Consider the following 19,373-nt stretch of genomic DNA (forward strand, 5'->3'; position numbering starts at 1 on the left):
TCTTTAGTTTCTAGTATAGTATATTGCATACACGTATCTAATTTTAAATAACTGTTTCCTTTTAGCGGTATCCTGGGCAAGTAATACTTAAATCAACCAGACTGCGACTGGCTCATGCAAGAAGTAGTAGTACACCCAGCTCAGTGCCCTGTGTAGATCAACCTCAATCTCTACCAGTAACCACACAGATCCAAAAGAAAACTGAGGAGGTGGAATCAGGAAAAGTAATCCAGCCTTTCCAAACCCAGGAGCCCAGAAACTTAGAACAACTTGAAGATAGTTCGTTACCTCCCAATGGCATTACCTCTGAACTGTCTCATCATGCTACTCCTCCACTTCTTGCCAGTAATGAGCTTCAACCAGATACTGTTACTGTAGTTCCACATCCGCCTCCTTTGCCACCACCACCACCGCCACCACCGCCACCTCTGCCTATCAAGGAAGATTCTACTGACTCCTTAGAGAAAAGGGACAGCCCTGTTAAACAGGAGAATGAGGATACAGGAGTCCCACAGTCTACCACTGTCCCATCAGCACATCTTTTTGATAGCAGTCAGTTAGTCAGTGCCAAGAAGAAACTTAAGAAGACAGATCTAGAGGGTTTACAAAGGAGGAGAGGTAATATTTTTGTTTATATTTATTTAAACATAATTAACTGCTAAGGAATGTACTTGTCATTTTGTTTCCCCCTTTTTTGATTGCTGTGTAGAAAAGGGTATGTTGGATTTTATGTATAATTAGCAATGCAACACTTGTTCTAATGCCCTCGACTGAAAAGTTTGGTGAACTCATGTGGTGGGAATTTGTACTGTAGTGTATGCTGTTGATTCAGTTATATGTAACTCCACATAAACTGCAAATTGCACTTGAGGATGCAGTCAGTTTTTCAGTTGACAGACATTATATAACAGACGTCTTTAGATCAGATATGGGTGCAAAAACCTCAATTGCAGTACTTACCTTATCTGTCTCATCCTGCCACCTTTGTGTATCCTTTCTCTTTCCACCAATCCAGTTGGTGTTGGCAGCTTTGAATACCCACCACAGATTGCTAGTTAGAAATTGAATAAATATTGAAAAATAGGTGATGAATTTTAAAATTTTAGTACTTAATTTTCATTGTTTCCTCTGGGAAGCATGGGAAAATAGTCTTTCCATACCAACTTGGGATGGAATCCTTGCTCCAAGAAGTCAATAGGAGTCTTCCCATTGACTTAAATAGAGCCAGGATTTCACACTTTGTACTTTTCATTTAGCAAAGTTTGTTTTCTAAAATACCTACCCTTTTGTCTCTGTGCCAATACTGTGATTTAATTAACCTTAACTAAAAGTGTGCTGAGAAGTAGTCACATGTAAGTGAAACTCCTTTTGTGCCTCATGCATAGAGCTATGGTAGTGACTCCATGGAGCCTTTATTTGCAATCCTTATTGTTAAGCACCTAACTCCTTCCAAAAAAAAAAAAAAAAAAAATCTTTTGAAATTTCTTGTGGTGAATGAGACCACAGGATATTTTGAGTCTGAAGTAGATTCAACAGTCCATTTTTTTTGACTCACATGACAAACATTTTTGTTTTCAAAAAGTGTTCTCCAGATTTGTCCATGACCCAAATCTGTAAAGTTCAAACAGATTTTAAGTTAAGTCTGAATGAAACTTATGCATTTGACCAATTTATACATTTTGGGTACAAATCTTTAATTATCTTCATTGTCAAAATTCCGTAGTGTTGCAAGAACTTCTAAATCTCCCTAGACACAAAGGTGTTGTCAGGTGTCTGACATCATGGGCATGTCAGCACAGACTCTTCTTGAGGTTGATCAGTGTGTGGCAAAGGTGAATATTACCATTACCGTGATGCTTTTAACTACTTCTACCATCCACAAAAAAATTCTCTACTATTGTAAGCACACAAAGGCTCTGATCCTGCAAGGATGTCCGTGTGTGGAGACCCATGCACCTGGGCAGCTTTCTATTGAAGTCAGCTGTGCCCCAGAGCTCTGCCTACATGAAACTCCATGCATGATTGGGGTCTAATATACCCATGTGTTTCTAGGTGGGATGATCCTTACTCTCTAGAATTCTGTTTTTACATTGATTTTAGGGATTGCAAAATCTGTGTGAAATGAAGAGTATAATTACGTTTGTTTAGTATTAATATGGAATTACACTAATGCCTCGGCAGTTAATTCTGTAACGTTGTCTGTTTTTAACTCCCTTTTTGGATTTTTCCAAAAACTTCTTTTGGCCTGAAATTCCTAGTGGTCGGTCTGAAACTAGAAAGGAAACTTTTGGGACAACTGAAGTATATTAGTCAAGCTTAAAGCAGTTTTTTCAATGTTTGGAAAATGTCCTCAACATTCTGATGCATTCAAACTGCTTGGCACACAAAGGTACAACAAATGTGTATATATAGGATCAGTTCTCTTAAGTTAGGTTTAAACATATTTCAGCTACTTTTGGTCAAACTCCGGGAGCATTATTGGGTCTAGTAAGACATTCCCGGCCAGATTTAGGGGCAAGTGTTCGCCTGGGGTACCAGGCTCAGGGTGCTGTTTTTGTTGTTAGTGACAAAAGGAAAAATAGAATGATTGAAGTAAAATGTTTCAGGTATTGCGTATGTGGATTTGTTTTTCACTAACCCCCTAGAGTGTTCTGGACCTTTGTAGAATCTTGTGGAACCTTGCAGACTTCCTGAGAATTACATTTTCCTTGAACCGCCTAGAATGTTGTCAGCTGTGCCCTTATGGGTATACAAGTGGAGGGGAGGATGCCGAAGATACTCCTCACCTGGGGTGCCATTTGGTCTAGGCCGGCACTGAAGACACTTACAGGTGTCACCCGGTGAAAAATATGATAGTTGATAGAGCTTGTAACTGCTGTCAGTTATTCACTAAGAGAAGTGTAGCAGTTACAATATATGCACCATAGGACTTGTTAGTTATAAATTTTGCTTCTAGCCCTCTCTTGGTGAACTCAGTTGCTGAGTACTGTGCACAAGTGTGGACAAGAAGATGCCATACTCAATTTGTGGATAGTCAGCTGAATCAGACCATGCAAATCATCATGGGAATTTTAAAATCAGCACCTCTACTGTAGCTTTCAGTATTTGCAAACATCAAACCTTCAACCACTGAGATAGAACTACAGCACAAGAACTTAATTGTGCCAAAGGCTACCCAGAACTTCCCATCCAGCCAGGTTATAGATAACATACCCCAACAACACCTGAAATTGCAAAAACCACTATGGATCACATATGACCATCTCATGTCTCTGGATCCGGCCAGGGAATGGCAAAGTGACTGGACTGCATTTACCATTTCAAACAAGCACAGTATTACTGACTCAACAAGCCACCCTCCCATTTCAACCCTCCCCACAGACTTTAGATCACACTGAACCACACCTGAACAATCATGAAAGGTGCAGCTATCCTTAATGCACAAGTGGAAAACAAAAGACTCCCCTTTTTGTGACTGCAGAGAGACCATTCAACACATCATAAGCAGATCAGATGACAAGCTTAGAATGTACCCATATGTGTTTATCTTTAGAAAAATCTGAGCTAGCTTGACCAAATTTGGGCGGATTTTCACAGAGGAGGAGGGACTTCAAAAGGCGTATCTCTGACACAAAACCCAAGTCCCTGCTCCAAAGCATAGCGATGCTAGACTTTTCTTACAAAAAGCTCACTAGGTTTTGTTTTTTGCCTCAGTCTTGTTCTCAAAAGCAGCTAAACCATTTTGGGTGAAATTTTCCAAAGAAATTGAGCTTGCGGCAGACACCCGATATAGAAATTATCAACCCAAATGCTTGGTTTAGTAAAGTTTATAAGCAACTAAAAACAGAACCTAATAATGGAAAGCATCAGGCAACCTTAATAATATGGGGCTACCAGTCCAATCTCTAATTGCATGTGTAATTTGATATCCAGTTATATATAAACTAGGGCTGTCAATCACAATTAACTCAAAACAAATTAACTCTCTTAAAAAATCAATCATGATTAATCACTGTTTTAATCACACTGTTAAACAATAATAGAATATCAATTTAAATGTATTATAAATATTTTGGATGTTTTTCTGTATTTTCAAATATATTGATTTCAGTTACAACACAGAATAAAAAGTGTACAGTGCTCACTTCATATTATTATTTTTTATTACAAATATTTGCCGTATAAAAAGATAAACCAAAGAAACAGTATTTTTCAGTTCACCTCATACAACTATTGTAGTGTAATCTCTTTCTCAGGAAAATGCAACTTAGATTTTTTTTTTTTAACATAACCGCACTAAAAAACAAACCTATGTAAAACTTTAGAGCCTACAAGTCCACTCAGTACTACTTCTTGCTCAGCCAGTCTCTAAGACAAATGAGTTTTACATTTATGGAAGATTATGTTGTTGTAGCCGCAATTGCAAATGCATTAGTTCAATTTGTGACTGAATTCCTTGGGGGAGAATTGTATGTCTCCTGCTCCATGGTTTTACCCACATTCTGCTATATATTTCGTGTTATGGTAGTCTCGGAAGATGATCCAGCATATGTTGTTTGAGTTAAGAACATTTTCATTGTAGATTTGACAAAACGCAAAGAAGGTACCAATATGAGACTTCTAAAGATAGCTATAGCACTGGATCCAAGGTTTAAGAATCTGAAGTGTCTTCCAAAATCTGAGCAGGATGAGGTGTGGAACATGCTATTGGAAGTCTTAAAAGAGCAACATTCCGATTCAGAAACTACAGAACCCGAACCACCAAAAAAAGAAAATGTTCTGTTGGTGGCATCTGACTTAGATGATGAAAATGAACGTGCGTTGGTCCACACTGCTTTGGATCATTATTGAGCAGAACCTGTCATCAGCATGGAAGCATGTCCTCTGGAATAGTGGTTGAAGCGTGACGGGGCATACAAACGTTTAGCATACCTGGCAGGTAAATACCTTGCAAAGCTGGCTACAACATGGGAATGTCTGCCATGGGAATGTCTGTTCTCACTTTCGGGTAACATGGTAAATAACAAGCCGGCAGCATTATCTCCCAAAAATGTAAACGAACTTGTTTGTCTTAGCGATTGGCTGAACAAGGGGGACTGAGTGGACTTGTAGGCTCTAAAGTTTTACATTGTTTTATTTTTGAGTTAAATTATGTAAATTGCACTTTCACAATGAGATTGCACTACAGTAGTTGTATGAGGTGAATTGAAAACTATTTCTTTGATTTACCTTTTTTACAATGCAATATTTGTAATAAAAAATAATATAAAGTGAGCACTGAACACTTTGTATTGTGTTGTAATTTAAATATATTTGAAAATGTAGAAAACATCCAAAAATATTTAAATACATGGTATGCTATTGTTTAATAGTGTGATTAAAACTGCTATTAATTGCGATTATTTTTTAATCTCTTGATAAATCAGAATTTTTCAATTGTTTTCCAGCCCTAATATCAATAAAAACATAAAAACAAATTGCACACGTTACATTGTGTAATATAATATAAAAACTATAAATCTACCTTCTCCTCTCCAAGACTATCTTTGACTTCTGCATATGCACTCTCCCCACTAATCCATCTCCCATTGGATTTATTTAACATTCCAAACTTCTAAGTAGCTTCTGAGAGCTGAGTCTTTATAATGTTGATTTGCCAGGGAAGCTTCACCTCTCACTTCCAAATGTGGGGCCCCATCACAGCAAATATATCAGTAAATAAAAATGCTTGTCCAAACTCAGGATTGTTGAAATCCACAAATGGATAACAAAGGATGTCATAAAAGTGTATTCCACAATACACTTAGGAGAATTGGAGAGTTTTCCAGCTATGGATAAACGTTTCACTTTGGATATGGTATGCTGGTACATAGCTAGTTCCCACTGTTGTATTGAAGATACTATGCTGGTTTTTGTTGTTGTTGTTTTTTTTGACACACATTAATCCTGGCCTCCACCTAATCTGTAAGTCTGCAAAGCCAGAATCCAGTTGAAATACCATGTTCGTTTCACAGGGGAGTAAAGCTGCAGGTTGACTGTAAAGGCACTCTGTGCCTTAACATAGCTAAATTGCTGCTCTACTTACTTTAGTTACAGGGGAGGGGGGCGTTTGAGAAGGCTGGGATTAGTACTGTGCAAATCCACTGGCCAAAACTTCTGCATTTCAGATTGGAAGAGAGGGAAATATATACTGTTGCAGTTGACCACATCTGCTACTCCTCAATGGCTTGTAGTAGAAGTGGATACAAACTAGCTACCTCAGGCATGTCCTGAGAATTCAGTTTCTCCTCTGGTGCTTGCATTACACAGAGTATGCAGTCCAGTCAGTTAAGTTATGTGCTCACTATCAGACTTTCAGCCACAGGAAATAGACATCATAATGTATTTTGATTTTGTAACTGATTGTTGTCTTGCAGGCAGGAAAACTTACCTGCCAAAGTAGCCATACTGTATACCATATGCTGATGTTATTTGGTTTTCAGAAGTCATATTATAGTGTTCGAGTACAAATATAATTTCTTCTTGCCAGTAAAGAAAAATAAAAAGATAAAAACACCATTAGAAAGTTAGCACTTACCAACAGTTACATGGTGGTATCTAAAATACCACTGTTTTCCCTCTATTTAGGATGCAAAATTGCTGTGGTAACTACCCTTTGTCATATAGGAAATAAAAATGAAGATGCTGAAATGTGTAAATAAACTTAATACTAACTCGGTCTTTTGATTTGCTGCAGTGAGTTCCCCAATGGATGAGGTGCTGGCTTCGTTGAAGCGTGGTAGTTTTCACCTAAGAAAGGTTGAGCAGAGAAATCTCCCTCCTTTCCCTGATGAAGATGACAGCAATAACATCTTGGCACAGATAAGGAAAGGGGTGAAACTGAAGAAGGTGCAGAAAGATGTTCTGAGAGAGTCTTTTACAATTCTGCCTGACACTGACCCTTTAACACGTAGCATCCATGAAGCACTGCGAAGAATTAAGGAGGCATCACCTGAATCAGAAGATGAAGAGGAGAGTTTGACTTGCACAGACTGGGAAAATTAACCTGTAAATTTCCTATATTTTTAAAAATTAAATTTTATTTTGTTGGTGCTTTTTAGGAATACCTGCTGAGCTTGGGCTAGAAAGTCTAGGAGATTTAGGAGTGTGCCTAAATCATGCAGTATACTTAAACTGGTAAAAATGTGCATATCTAATCTGAACCACTGGCATTTCAAAGGGAGTTATACTTATAATAAGGGAAACATATTTCTGGACTGTTGCCAGAAATTTTTTTTGTAAATTTTTTTCCCTAAATCAGTGACAGAAATTGTCCTCCCAAAAAACCTAAACCTCAGTATATTGACCAGACTGTACCTTATAAGACTGAAAAGGACTTTCAGAAATAATAATGCAACAAAATCACTCTTGAATATACCCCTACATTTACTAATGTCAAATGTTTTCTAATTGCTTCTGATGTGGTAAAAATCCAGTGTATTTCCCACTTAAAGCTAAATAATTACAAGTCAAAGAAGATTAGATCTGACTACTAAGCATATTGAAATCTTGTTGGCTACCCTGTCTGGCTGGCTTCTTGGTGGCTGGCTTTTTGATAGCTTTCTTTCAGATCTGTGAACAGTCTGATTAGATTTCTAAATCATAAACAGTAAATATGCCAGTATAATTTACACCTCTGCTATTCATAAAATACCCCACAAATTTCCAGGCATTGTAGTTAGATGTGATACAAGAACAGAACTTAGACTTAAGATAGCTAGTTTTAGTGAGTTCAGAACAATGCAGAAATAGCCAAGGAATTTTAATTTTCAAGATTGTGGTGGTAGTCAAAAGACACAGATTCTTCTGTGCTACTCCTATAAACTGGACTGACAGAGTGCTGTATTTCTGTAGCAAGTCTGCTGATAGAACATGGCCATATTTAAATAAAAAATAAAAGATTCAAATAAATATATTTATAAGTAAATAAAAATGTAAATCTAGATCAAGGAGAAAGCCACAAGGATCTCTAAAGAACTTATTTCAAAAACTTTCTTAGAAATGGACTCTCCCAAGGTGTATAGTGAGTTAAAGGGAATAAATAATACATATTGCATTCAAACCACTTATAGTGGTAGTAAAAGACACCCCATTTGTATGTTGATAATTAAGCAGTAATGCACTCCAGAGATTGAGAGCTTTTGGGACACTGCCACAGCTGGGAAATGAAATTTAGTGCAAGTACCACAGGTATTAAAAAGGGATGGTAGCCCAGCAAAACAAACAACCTGTAGTATTTTACTGTGATTACAAATCTTTACTAAATTAAAGCTATTAAATAAATTGTTATGCCAATTTAATACCCTATTCTAAATTTTAAAAAAGGAAAATAAACAGTTACCTCACTGGTAGATTAGCCACTAGAGAGCCATATCAGTTGATCTATTTGATTTAGTTTTACTGTATTTCTCCTGATCCAGCTTTATTGCTAGGAATTTTGAAACTGTCTTAAATCCAAAGGCACAGATATGCTTGCATGCTGATGGAATGCACAGTCAAAAGCTGGTATGATCTGCAGGGCTGCCTGGCTCTCACTACAGTTGTTGATCACTCAGGATCTGACACCTGCCTCAAAACTATTATTAACTTCACAATGATTGCAGGTTTGGGTCCCTCATGATTTCCTATGGCCATTGTTATAATCAAAGATGATGATGTGGGCTGAATTACCTTTTTAGCGTGTTCATTCTTCCGTCACTCTTCCTAGACATATTACCAAACCTATTTCAGTGATTTGGTTTTATGTAATAGATTTGTAAACCTAATTGCGTCTTTTTGAATCTTGTTTTCCTCTTGGGAAGTATACTTTTTAATACCTCAGGATATTGTAAACTGCTTTCCTCAAAATCCTTCCCTTTTTTTTAATCTGAGGTATTGATAGGGCACCAGTTGCCATCTTCTTTTGTAAGCTAAACGTTATCTGAACTTTAAATACTCTCACTGTAAGTAAGTTGAAGGTGCTTAGAATCTTATGGAATTTGGACTCTTAAGTTCCGCAGAGACTTATACACACATTTGGCATTTGCATTCTACCCCCTCCACACTCTGTTACCATGAAAATACTTCAGTGGGATGTAATTGTAACTGACAGGTTTTTGATAGTTTTTAAACACAAACCATTACAAATCTAACACACCTTACAAAAACTAGGCTATGCTGAGGAATTGTATGAAATAATCTGATTTTAGGAGCAATAGACTGAAACATATGTAACACTATTCTGCTGAATTACTATTATTTTCACAGACATGACCCTACTTGATTTGAATGTATAAATTGATTTAACAGAATTAATTACCTAGTACTTTAAATAATGGTCTACTGCAGAAATTTCAGAGCATGTTTTCGAGGAAAGGAAATCAGTTTAATGCCCGGACCTGTTAAAAGGATGACATTGTTGATTAAAATTACATCTCTGGGGCAAAATATATTACAAGAAGGTATTTTATACTGTAAATGGGCATACATTGTCTACTGGCAGATATTATGAAACAATCATCTTCACTTAAATCTGTATAAGCTAAATTTTATACTGTAATTAATATTTCAAAAGCCTTAAGGCTAAATCTGATAGTTTATATGTTTGAAATAGAGAAAGTATCTTTAAATTAATACAATACATGGTAAAGAAAAGAATTAACTAAAAGGGAAAATAAGCAATGAATGAATAACAGTTTACTCAATGTATACAATGAGTATAAAGGGATTTCCCTTTATAACTGCAGTCTGAGGATAAAACAATTTTAAAAGAATCGCCCTCACTAAGAAAAATTCAGTCCGCGATAAATTAGAATAAAATCTGAGCTGACTTGGTAGAAAGGTGTCCCTTTGGTTGATCGTGGATACATCTCTTCCTTATAAGGAAGATGGTAAAATGGTTTGTAAATGCTTTCTTTCCTCCAATACGGATAACTTAGTTATAATTCCAAATAGCAGTAAAGGTTTGGGGGGAAAAAAAGTATAGTGGATGTGTAACAATTAGGGCTATCGATTAATCACAGTTAACTCGCGCAATTAACTCAAAAAAATTAATCACGATTAATCACACTGTTAAACAATAGAATACCAATTGAAATTTATTAAATATTTTTGGATGTTTTCTACATTTTCCAATATATTGATTTCAGTTACAGAATACAAAGTATACAGTGACCATTTTATATTATTTTTGATTATAAATATTTGCATTGTAAAAATGAAACAAAAGAAATAGTATTTTTCAGTTCACCTCATAATACTGTAGTGCAATCTCTTTATCATGAAAGAGCAACTTACAAATGTAGGGGTTTTTTGTTGCATAACTGCATCCAAAAACAAAACAATGTAAAACTTTAGAGCCTACAAGTCCACCTCGTCCTACTTCTTGTTCAGCCAATTGCTAAGAGAAACAAGTTTGTTTACATTTATGGGAGATAATGCTGCCCACTTCTTAATTACAATTTCACCTGAAAGTGAGAACAGGCATTTGCATGGCACTGTTATAGCTGGCATCGCAAGATATTTACATGCCAGATGCGCTAAAGATTCATATGCCTCTTCATGCTTTGGCCATCGTTCCAGAGGACATGCTTCCACATTGATGATGCTTGTTTAAAAAAAAAAAAAAATGGTTAATTAAATTTGTGACTGAACTTCTTGGGGGAGAATTGTTTGTCTCCTGCTCCATGGTTTTACCCGCATTCTGCCATATATTTCATGTTATAGCAGTCTTAGATGATGACCTAGCACGTTGTTCATTTTAAGAACACTTTCTCTGCAAATTTGACAAAATGCAAAGAAGATATCAATGTGAAATTTCTAAAGATAGCTACAGTACTTGACCCAAGATTTAAGAATCTGAAGTGCCTCCCAAAATCTGAGAGGGACGAGGTGTGGAGCATGCTTTCAGAAGTCTTAAAAGAGCAACACTGACGTGGAAACTACAGAATCCAAACCACCAAAAAAGAAAATCAACCTTCTGCTGGTGGCATCTGACATAGATGATGAAAACGAACATGCATTGGTCCGTACTGCTTTGGATTGTTATCATGCAGAACCCGTCATCAGCATGAACGCATGTCTTCTGGAATGATGGTTGAAGCATCAAGGGATATATGAATCTTTATCCCATCTGGCATGTAAATATCTTGCAACGCCGGCTACAACAGTGCTATCCAAATACCTGTTTTCATTTTCAGGTGACATTGTAAACAAGAAGCAGTCAGCATTATCTTCTGCAAATCTAAACAAAGTTGTTTGTCTGAGTGATTGGCTGAACAAGAAGGAGAACTGATTGGACTTGTAGGGTGTAAGTTCAATTTTCATCATAAAGAGATTGCATTACAGTATTTGGATTAGGTGAATTAAAAATACTATTTCTTTTGTCTTTTATGGTGCAAATATTTGTAATAAAAATAAATATAAATTGAGCACTTACACTTTGTATTTTGTGTTGTAATTGAAATCAATATATTTGAAAACGTAGAAAACCTCCACAAATATTTAAATAAAAGGTATTCTATTATTAACAGTGTGATTAATCATGATTAATTTTTTTAAATGCTTGACAGCCCTAGTAACAATGTTTATAAGTACTTCATAGAGTGCCCTGAGATAGATAGGTATATATTTATCCTAATTTATTACTCATAGAGTCTTAAAAATGCATGTGTTTTCAAACAAAGACTAAGTCCTTGTCCCAGGGGGCTTATAAAATAGGGTATGATAAAAAAGAAGGATGACCTATTTGGGAGCTGTGGAGAGGGTGGAGTGAAAGGAGTATTGCTTTTTTCTTGAATTTTGAGGGGAAATTAGCATTTATACAAGTTTTAAGAGCAGGCATGTGAATTGTAAAACTGAGAATTTAAAGTGGAATGTTTGGTTTCTCTACTAGTTTTAAAATGTAGTGTTCGCCTCAGACTAACTCACGAAGAGGGGAGTTGAAACTTCCATTTCTCATTCATATTTTCTTTGTCTTCAAATAATTACCTGTTTCTAAGACCTTAAATCACACAAACTGTCCCTTTAAAAAAAAAAAAAAAGTCCTCCTCTTGCACTTTCTGAAGCACTTAATTTATACTTCCTTGCATGGAGTATAATCCTCTGTTAATTGTATGCTTATGCCATAATGAAAGGCAAAAGTGGAATATCCATTCACTATTTTAAGCATTTTAGCAACCCTTGTATACTTTCACAAGAACTTATTTTAGAAGTCCTATAGATGAGATTGTAATTTGAAAAAGTTATAAATATTCAGAGTGAAACAACACATGAAAGATTAAATCTGGTCTGTCACAGGTTCCAACTACCTGTTATATGGGTTAGCTTCTGAAACTAAATTTTTTCCATTGATGTCTTCCCTATAATTTCTAAATCTCACAAGACAATACATGAGTCAGCTGCATTCATTTGAATCACTACCAGAAGATGCAGTGGTGCACAGAAAATTGTTGATGCTCAGAAAATAACCAGTTGGAAGTTTTAGATCCTTTGCACTTTTCATTTTAAAATTGCATAGTCTCTGTTAAAGAAGTTTGTGTTGACTTGAATCATCAATCAAATATTGTAATAACATAAGAGCCCAGATTCTCAACTGAGACCAAGGAATGCCCAGAGCAACTCAGGGATGGGGTGACTAAGATTTTTCTAGACTACCTTGATTTGGGGCTAGCTATGTGATAGTGCAGTCCCCTGTAGCAATTTAGAGCAGCCTGACTGTGCTCTAACGTGTGTTGGCTGCTAATAACCCCAAGAGGGCATAGTGAAGCCCTGGCTGTGCCCCATACACTGGTTGCTGGGCTTGTTAGGAGCCACTATGATGGCTCTAAAACACTGGAATTAGGGAGAATCTAAGTGTTTAAAAATGCTGCTTAATGTATTTAATGGAGGGGATTTGTACAGTTGAGATTAAATTATGTTTTTCAGTTATTCTTTGTGTTGTTTTGTTTTTTACACAGGTGACTAGCAGCCACTGAAGAAAGGAAAACAACAACAACAACAAAATACCCCATAGCTGGAGATCAATCTTCCTCTTCATTTCAGAAAATTCAAAGCCAGCAATTTTGACCATCAGCTGCATAGTAGAAAAAGGCTTCCTTTGGCAAATGATTGAGTATGTGAAAAAACGTGAAACATTGATTTTTTTTTCAGATTTTTTTTTTATTCAGTCCAGAAGTGCAAGGTTGGACAAAAAGCTGAGTTGTTTAGATATGCATTTTATATAACTGTAATGAGAAAAGAGTCTTCAGGATGTTTTCTCAATTCTTTAAGCACTTTTTACATTTGCGTTAGTATATATGGCCAGTTAAGTGAGGGAACATTTTAAGTGGGAAGAATGCTGCATTGATAAAGCTACTGTGGGGATGCAGCTGAAACATCAGGACAGCTAGGAAACCTACTTTTCAGTGCACTGAAAATATCATCTGCTTGAAAAACACATTTAATAGCTGTACCACAATAGCTAAAATTCAGATAGAGATGCAACTAAGATCTCTTTAGTTATTATTCTCACTGCAAAGAAATGTATGTTAGTATGAAAAATAACAACAGATGGCTGTACAGTCTAAGTACCATAACAGTGGAATACATGTATTTAAGAATGTATGTGTTTACAATATGGTACACTTAACATGGCATATTGCAGCACCTTTTTAGAAGGTCATATATAATCTTGCACCCTACATTTTAAAAGTAGATTTTCCATGCTCTTTTAAACAGTAATATTTAGGTGAGATGAACTGAGTTACTAGTTATACCATACATACAAATTTGTTATAAGAAGCAATATTTTGTAATTTGATAATACTTAAAATTATTTTTCTCTGTTAGCTTGAACTGTTCTTGTTTGATTACTGTAAGCAACCTTCTTTACTTTCTTATTTAAGGAAATGCAGGACTTAAGCATATTAACACCAGTTATGGAAGTTATGCTTCTCTGTTAGTATTTAATATTTCCTTTAGTAGCTACAAAAAATTGTACGTCATACCTAACAGCCTGTTTGGCTGAAAACTACACTTCCATTTAATGCTGGCTGTACGTGGCTCTAAAGGAAGGGAGGGTACAGTTTTCAATACAGTGAGAACTTAAAAAGAAATAATCCTAAACTGCATGACTAATAGCTGCGGGCAGCTAGTTTTATAATGCCAGAGTACTTAGAGGTACATCTTATACAGAGTTCGAAGTAATCTTGTACTATGTTAAAGGCTCCATGTAATGTTCGTTAGTTGAGAAACGCTCAAGTTATATGAAAGTCTTGACCAGCGTTTTATTTTTATTAAAATTTTACGTACTGTTTGAGAGACACACCACCACTTTCCTTTTAAAAAATTGTATTTTTGTTCAGTATTCATTTTATGAAGGACAAATGACTGTACTCATTTTCATTTAGAAGCAGATTCATGAATTGCTACTGTTGTGTAATGGAGTACATATTCCTCTTTAACTTTTATAACAGTTCTTCTTAAAATAGTTGTGGGAGCAAGAATACGTACCTTGGCAATAGGTTATATAACCAAAATGAACCTCACATCTTGGAACCTTTAGGCTGTTCTACAATTATTGTCCTGAATAATAAAGATCTGTCATGTTTTGAAAGATAATTTGCCACTCTATACTTGGCATTGATAGGCATTTTTCTTGATTTTTTTTTTGACTTATTTATAATGTTTAGTGAAACATTTTCAAAAGGAATGCTTATGAGCAGCATTTTTCAGAAATGATACCAGTTTTGCTTCAGGTATCAGCTTTTGGGGCAGCATCTTTCTAGGACAGAGCATTAGTTCTATGATACATCCATCATTAGCTTGTCAAGGACCTGACAACCTAAGTTTCTTCCCAGTTTATTTCTATGGTTTTACATCTAACTAATCATTTCAAAATTTATCATGTGTAATCATTTAGCAGAGATCATAAATATAAGTAGTTTGTGTGCCGATGGTGTACAGGCATCCATATTCCAGATTACATTACACTATAAACTGGGTCCAGTGTATGAATTTTTAGCTGTAGCACAAAACAGAAGTATCTGCAAATTAGGATGATATACTGTATGTGAAGCTGAGGGCTAGACCAACAGCAATGGTGTGACATCAAGTATGTCCAGTTTTTCTTGCTGAAAGAAACCAAAGTGCAAATTGGACAGTGTGCATAAAACACTGGCAAAATTTTTGAGTTGTGGGGGATGAGTAGTGTAATTTGAAAAACAGGAATAATGTTCCTTCCCCTTGCACTAAATGTATTATCCACAAATTTATAGGGAGATGTTTAAATAGCCCTATACTGTGTTGTACTACAGAGTTCTCAGGTTTATCTACATATGATTTGTCAACTTTGCCTTGAAAACTTATTCATGATTAAAAATAAACCTGTCCTTGATAGACTTATATTTAGTTAAAATATTAGATTCCTGACTGAATGTGTATACATTGCTTATTCATAGGAATATCATATTTTATGCACATGCACACAAAAGATAGCTGCTGTGCTGAGCATAACAGTTTATATCAAATTCAAACTGCAACTTTAAAAAGGAAAGGTGTGTTTTCTAGAGAATATTAAAAATCAAATTTGAATCTAAAGTAGTTACTGGATGTCACAGTTTCAAACAGTTCTTCAATTTAATAGCCATTTAAAATTCCATGCATAAAAATACTCCCAGTGCTTTTAGATGATGATTTATACTGGTATTGCAATAGAAGTTATATGGGGAAAGTCCAACTACTTTCACAAGAGTTAGAGAAATTGACAATCCTTGCTAGTTTGGCACATCTATAACTGACAGTAGGTTTATTGAACAGTTCTGCACTTGAGAGACCATGGCAACCATCACTATGGGGCTGGCATTAATACTTACTTGTGTACAAGAGGAAAAAAAAGCTTGCACATAAAATGATCACTAGAGATTTTCAGTATTTGCTCTTCATGGATGCACTACATCAGATTCGCTGAATTGTTCTGGTCCTAGCCATTGATCTTCAACAATTGCTCATCTTTTGCGCATTCTACATGCCAGGAAAACTTGCTTGTTTATTCAAAATAGAGCTGTTTGGTAGTGAAATGTGTTCACTGAGGTAAGGAATTGGAATTTCCCAATCTGAAATACATATAAATTCAAGAAGCATGAGTATATACTGTACTTTGGGGACTGAGAATTTAGCAGTGAGAAAAAGGAATCAAAATGGCTTATTTCTATTAGAGCAACCAAAAATGAAAGGTAAACAACAATAGTCTTTTGATCAGGAATGGGATTAGCATTTATTTGAATTTCTGTACCTCCCTCACTATGGTCCCAAAATCCATTAAAAATGACTAACATTCTTATTTTATTCACTTTTGCATATTATGTTTGCGTATTTTGAGTGTGATTTAGTTTTAAAGCATAGATGAAAGTTTTGTTTCTATTTTTTAAATGTTACTTTACAGATTTCTTTAAAAAATTTAGCAGCCTGTATTCTACAACACACAGCTGTAAAATAAGTAAACTTGATCAGATATTGGGTTATTCAATGGCTGCATCAGGGACTTTGGGTTCAATAGACTTCATCAGATTCTTTGTAAAGAATCACTTTGCCTTTCAGCATCGTGTTCTGTAAAGTCAAAAATCTTCAAACTCGGAGCGGTTCTTTATTGAAATGCAACCAATTGAGACGAGGGAGCAGAAACTTTCATTAGTTAAGATTCTCTTTTATTCCCTTTGTTGCACTGAATTTAAAGACTAACTGTAAATTAAGGTTACTTGCAGTTTATGCAGCTGTTTTCATTGTAATGCTTATGTACTTACTTTACCGGTGTTATTTCTGGTAATGATCCCATAAGCATGAAGCAAGATACTATGTATAATGTTAGAGAATCAATATGCTACAGAGAAGCAGTAAGAACTGGAAGCGTCTTATTGAGAGAGCATGTTGCATTTATTGAACGCTAATGGAGTATATCAGACAGTAGGTTCATTCTAAAAAGTGCTCTTTGGTATAGTGAAGCACATTGACCTGTATTGCTATCTAATGCTGTGTAAAATACAGCAGTGGCTGTTTTTATCCTATAAATATACTGTAATTTAAAGTTTTCCTACAAAATGAATTTATATTTAGTTGCTGGCTAAAACATCATGTATTAAAGGTTAGAATTTTTAGGAGGGGGCTGGGTATGCCAACGTATTTTGGGGTGGGTGGTGTATATATTATGCTTTGCACGGCCCATTCAGTTACGACTTCGTCCAAAATTCCTGGCTTTGACCATGGTGAATCTGCAATTTGGGATTTACAGAACTTTATTGTAATTCACATCTCCTAAAACTTGTGCCCTTGGGCCTCATAATATTACCCAAATGGTCTTTCTTCCATTCCCCCATGTGGATTCTCTGATATCTTTAAATATGGAATATGACCAATTTATGACTTTATTGGACCTATAATTATGTGAATGAGGAAAGGCTGCCTACAGCTGATAGAAAAGACCAACCGCGGGGGCGTCTGTTAAAAGAAAAACCTTGACTGGGAGCATATTGCTCGTTTATTGTCTCAGTGGGTAGGGCCCAAACAAATACGAAGCACAGCATCAAGTTTTTAAATAATTCATCATGGTTTTTATTCATGTTCTGCTTGGTAATTCAAAGGTTCCACAGTAATTAATTTACTGGTAGAGTGGCTTGATTTTCAAGTCTTCACATCCATGCATTGTGGAGAGGTATGTGATTAGAGACAGACTCACTGTGACTCTCCATACATATTTCTGTGGTTGCTGCCTACTTTACAAGTTATCTTGTGTTTCTAAGTGCAGCGCCTCAAAGTAGGTGAAATGCAGAAAGCTGCAGATTTGCATGAATAAAGGGTTAATAAAACTGACACTTTCTAGCTTGGTTGAATAAACAAGAAATAATCAAATGGAAAACTGATTCACCATCCACTAGCTTTGTGCAATATTACGAATAGAATCAAACACTAGCACATTGTGGTTGGCTTTAAGAAAGTCTTTAACACAATTATATTTAAATGGACATTTTAAATGCACATTGTATTATAAAACTTCTCCTGCAAATTTACAATACCTAATAATGCTCAATGTTCTAAAGTATTAAGCAACAAGTGTAAAAAATAAAAACTAAGTGAGCATTTCTAGCAATACCTGAAAACTAAAAAGAAAAAAAATATTGGTTTGACTGTTTGCCTTTTGCTCTCTTTCTTTAGTGCAACTTTTCTGTAATTATAACTATTCTGTGTATTTCATGTTTTTACTATCATGACTTCAAAGTTAAACCTGTACACAAAGTACTGAAATCACCTTTTTCTTGTACATGCGATGTAACAACATACTCACAGTTTTGGTGCTTAAAAATGATTTTTTTCTTTAATAAAGGATATTTATTTGAACACTTGTTTTATCTGAGATTGTTTTAAAAAGTGGAGGAGATACAACCAACACCGTTTAGTTCCTAAGGTATTTATGTACCATTAGCCTTCCATTTCTATCATATTCTCAACTGCTGATGGCAAAATTTAACTCTTACACCTGTAAGGCACTTCTGTGTCAGGCTGCTGAGATGCTAAATTTCTGAGTGTTTGTATTATCACTACACTGTTGCATCTGTGGATAATTAAAGAGAGACTGAAAAAATTCTGCATTTATTTTTTCATCCCTTTATGGAACTAGGTAACATCTACATCTTATTGTGGAACCAGAACAAGCCTCCAGCTGCAATTACTTGGTTTAAAAAGACCTGAGTTAGAATTAAAATAGACTAAAATACAAAAATGAGTTATTGTGATTTCTATTGTACATATTCCAATAAGCAAAGGCAATCTTCCAGAAACAATTAAGAGACCAGATAAGTCTGTATTATATGAGTATGGATTCCTCCCAAAATAGTAGTCTGCCTATCTCTAGTGTCTGTTATTCCCTTATATTATTATTAAAAGGGTGTTATACCGGTTGCAAGGTCAAGCACTCAAATGTTAGGAAATCCCCATTCTGTTGGTGTCACTAGGCATCACCCTAGGTAACTTGGGGGGGTTGGAAGGCCACGAAAGTTGATGAAGCCCCCCCGCACTAGGCCAAAGTGAACCAAAGCCTGCATGTTAAACTTTACTAACCTCACAGGCCAGCAGCTGGGAAGCGGTAGTGATAAGGGAAACCTACATGCTTCTAGCTGAAGGACAAGATTACTTGCAGAAAGGAACAGTACGAACAAGCTGCACAGCCAAGGTCGTTTAATGTAACTACTGCAGAGGGAGGGAGAAAAAAGAATAAAAAGGAAAAACTGCTTGTCTCAGTGCACTTGATTTGAGACATGTTGGTCTCCTAGTGCCTGTTCAGAGCTCTTGAATAAATTTTGTCTGCTTCTCCACCCTGGTGTGTTCAT

The 19,373-nt window shown here is 35.8% G+C and overlaps 1 protein-coding gene across 1 annotated transcript in view; it reads left to right on the forward strand.

Annotated features, from left to right (window-relative positions):
* JMY (junction mediating and regulatory protein, p53 cofactor) overlaps positions 1-18,384 on the forward strand; it is a 142,293-nt gene extending 123,909 nt beyond the window's left edge. The window contains exons 9-11 of the mRNA XM_054032014.1: positions 66-618; positions 6,737-7,047; positions 12,975-18,384. Of these exons, the coding sequence (XP_053887989.1) occupies positions 66-618; positions 6,737-7,044 (861 nt within the window). The 3' untranslated portion in view covers positions 7,045-7,047; positions 12,975-18,384. The remainder of the gene's footprint in view (positions 1-65; positions 619-6,736; positions 7,048-12,974) is intronic.
* Positions 18,385-19,373: the final 989 nt, after the last annotated feature.

Source organism: Malaclemys terrapin, chromosome 6, assembly GCF_027887155.1.
Source record: "Malaclemys terrapin pileata isolate rMalTer1 chromosome 6, rMalTer1.hap1, whole genome shotgun sequence".
In the NCBI taxonomy this organism is placed as follows: domain Eukaryota; kingdom Metazoa; phylum Chordata; order Testudines; family Emydidae; genus Malaclemys; species Malaclemys terrapin.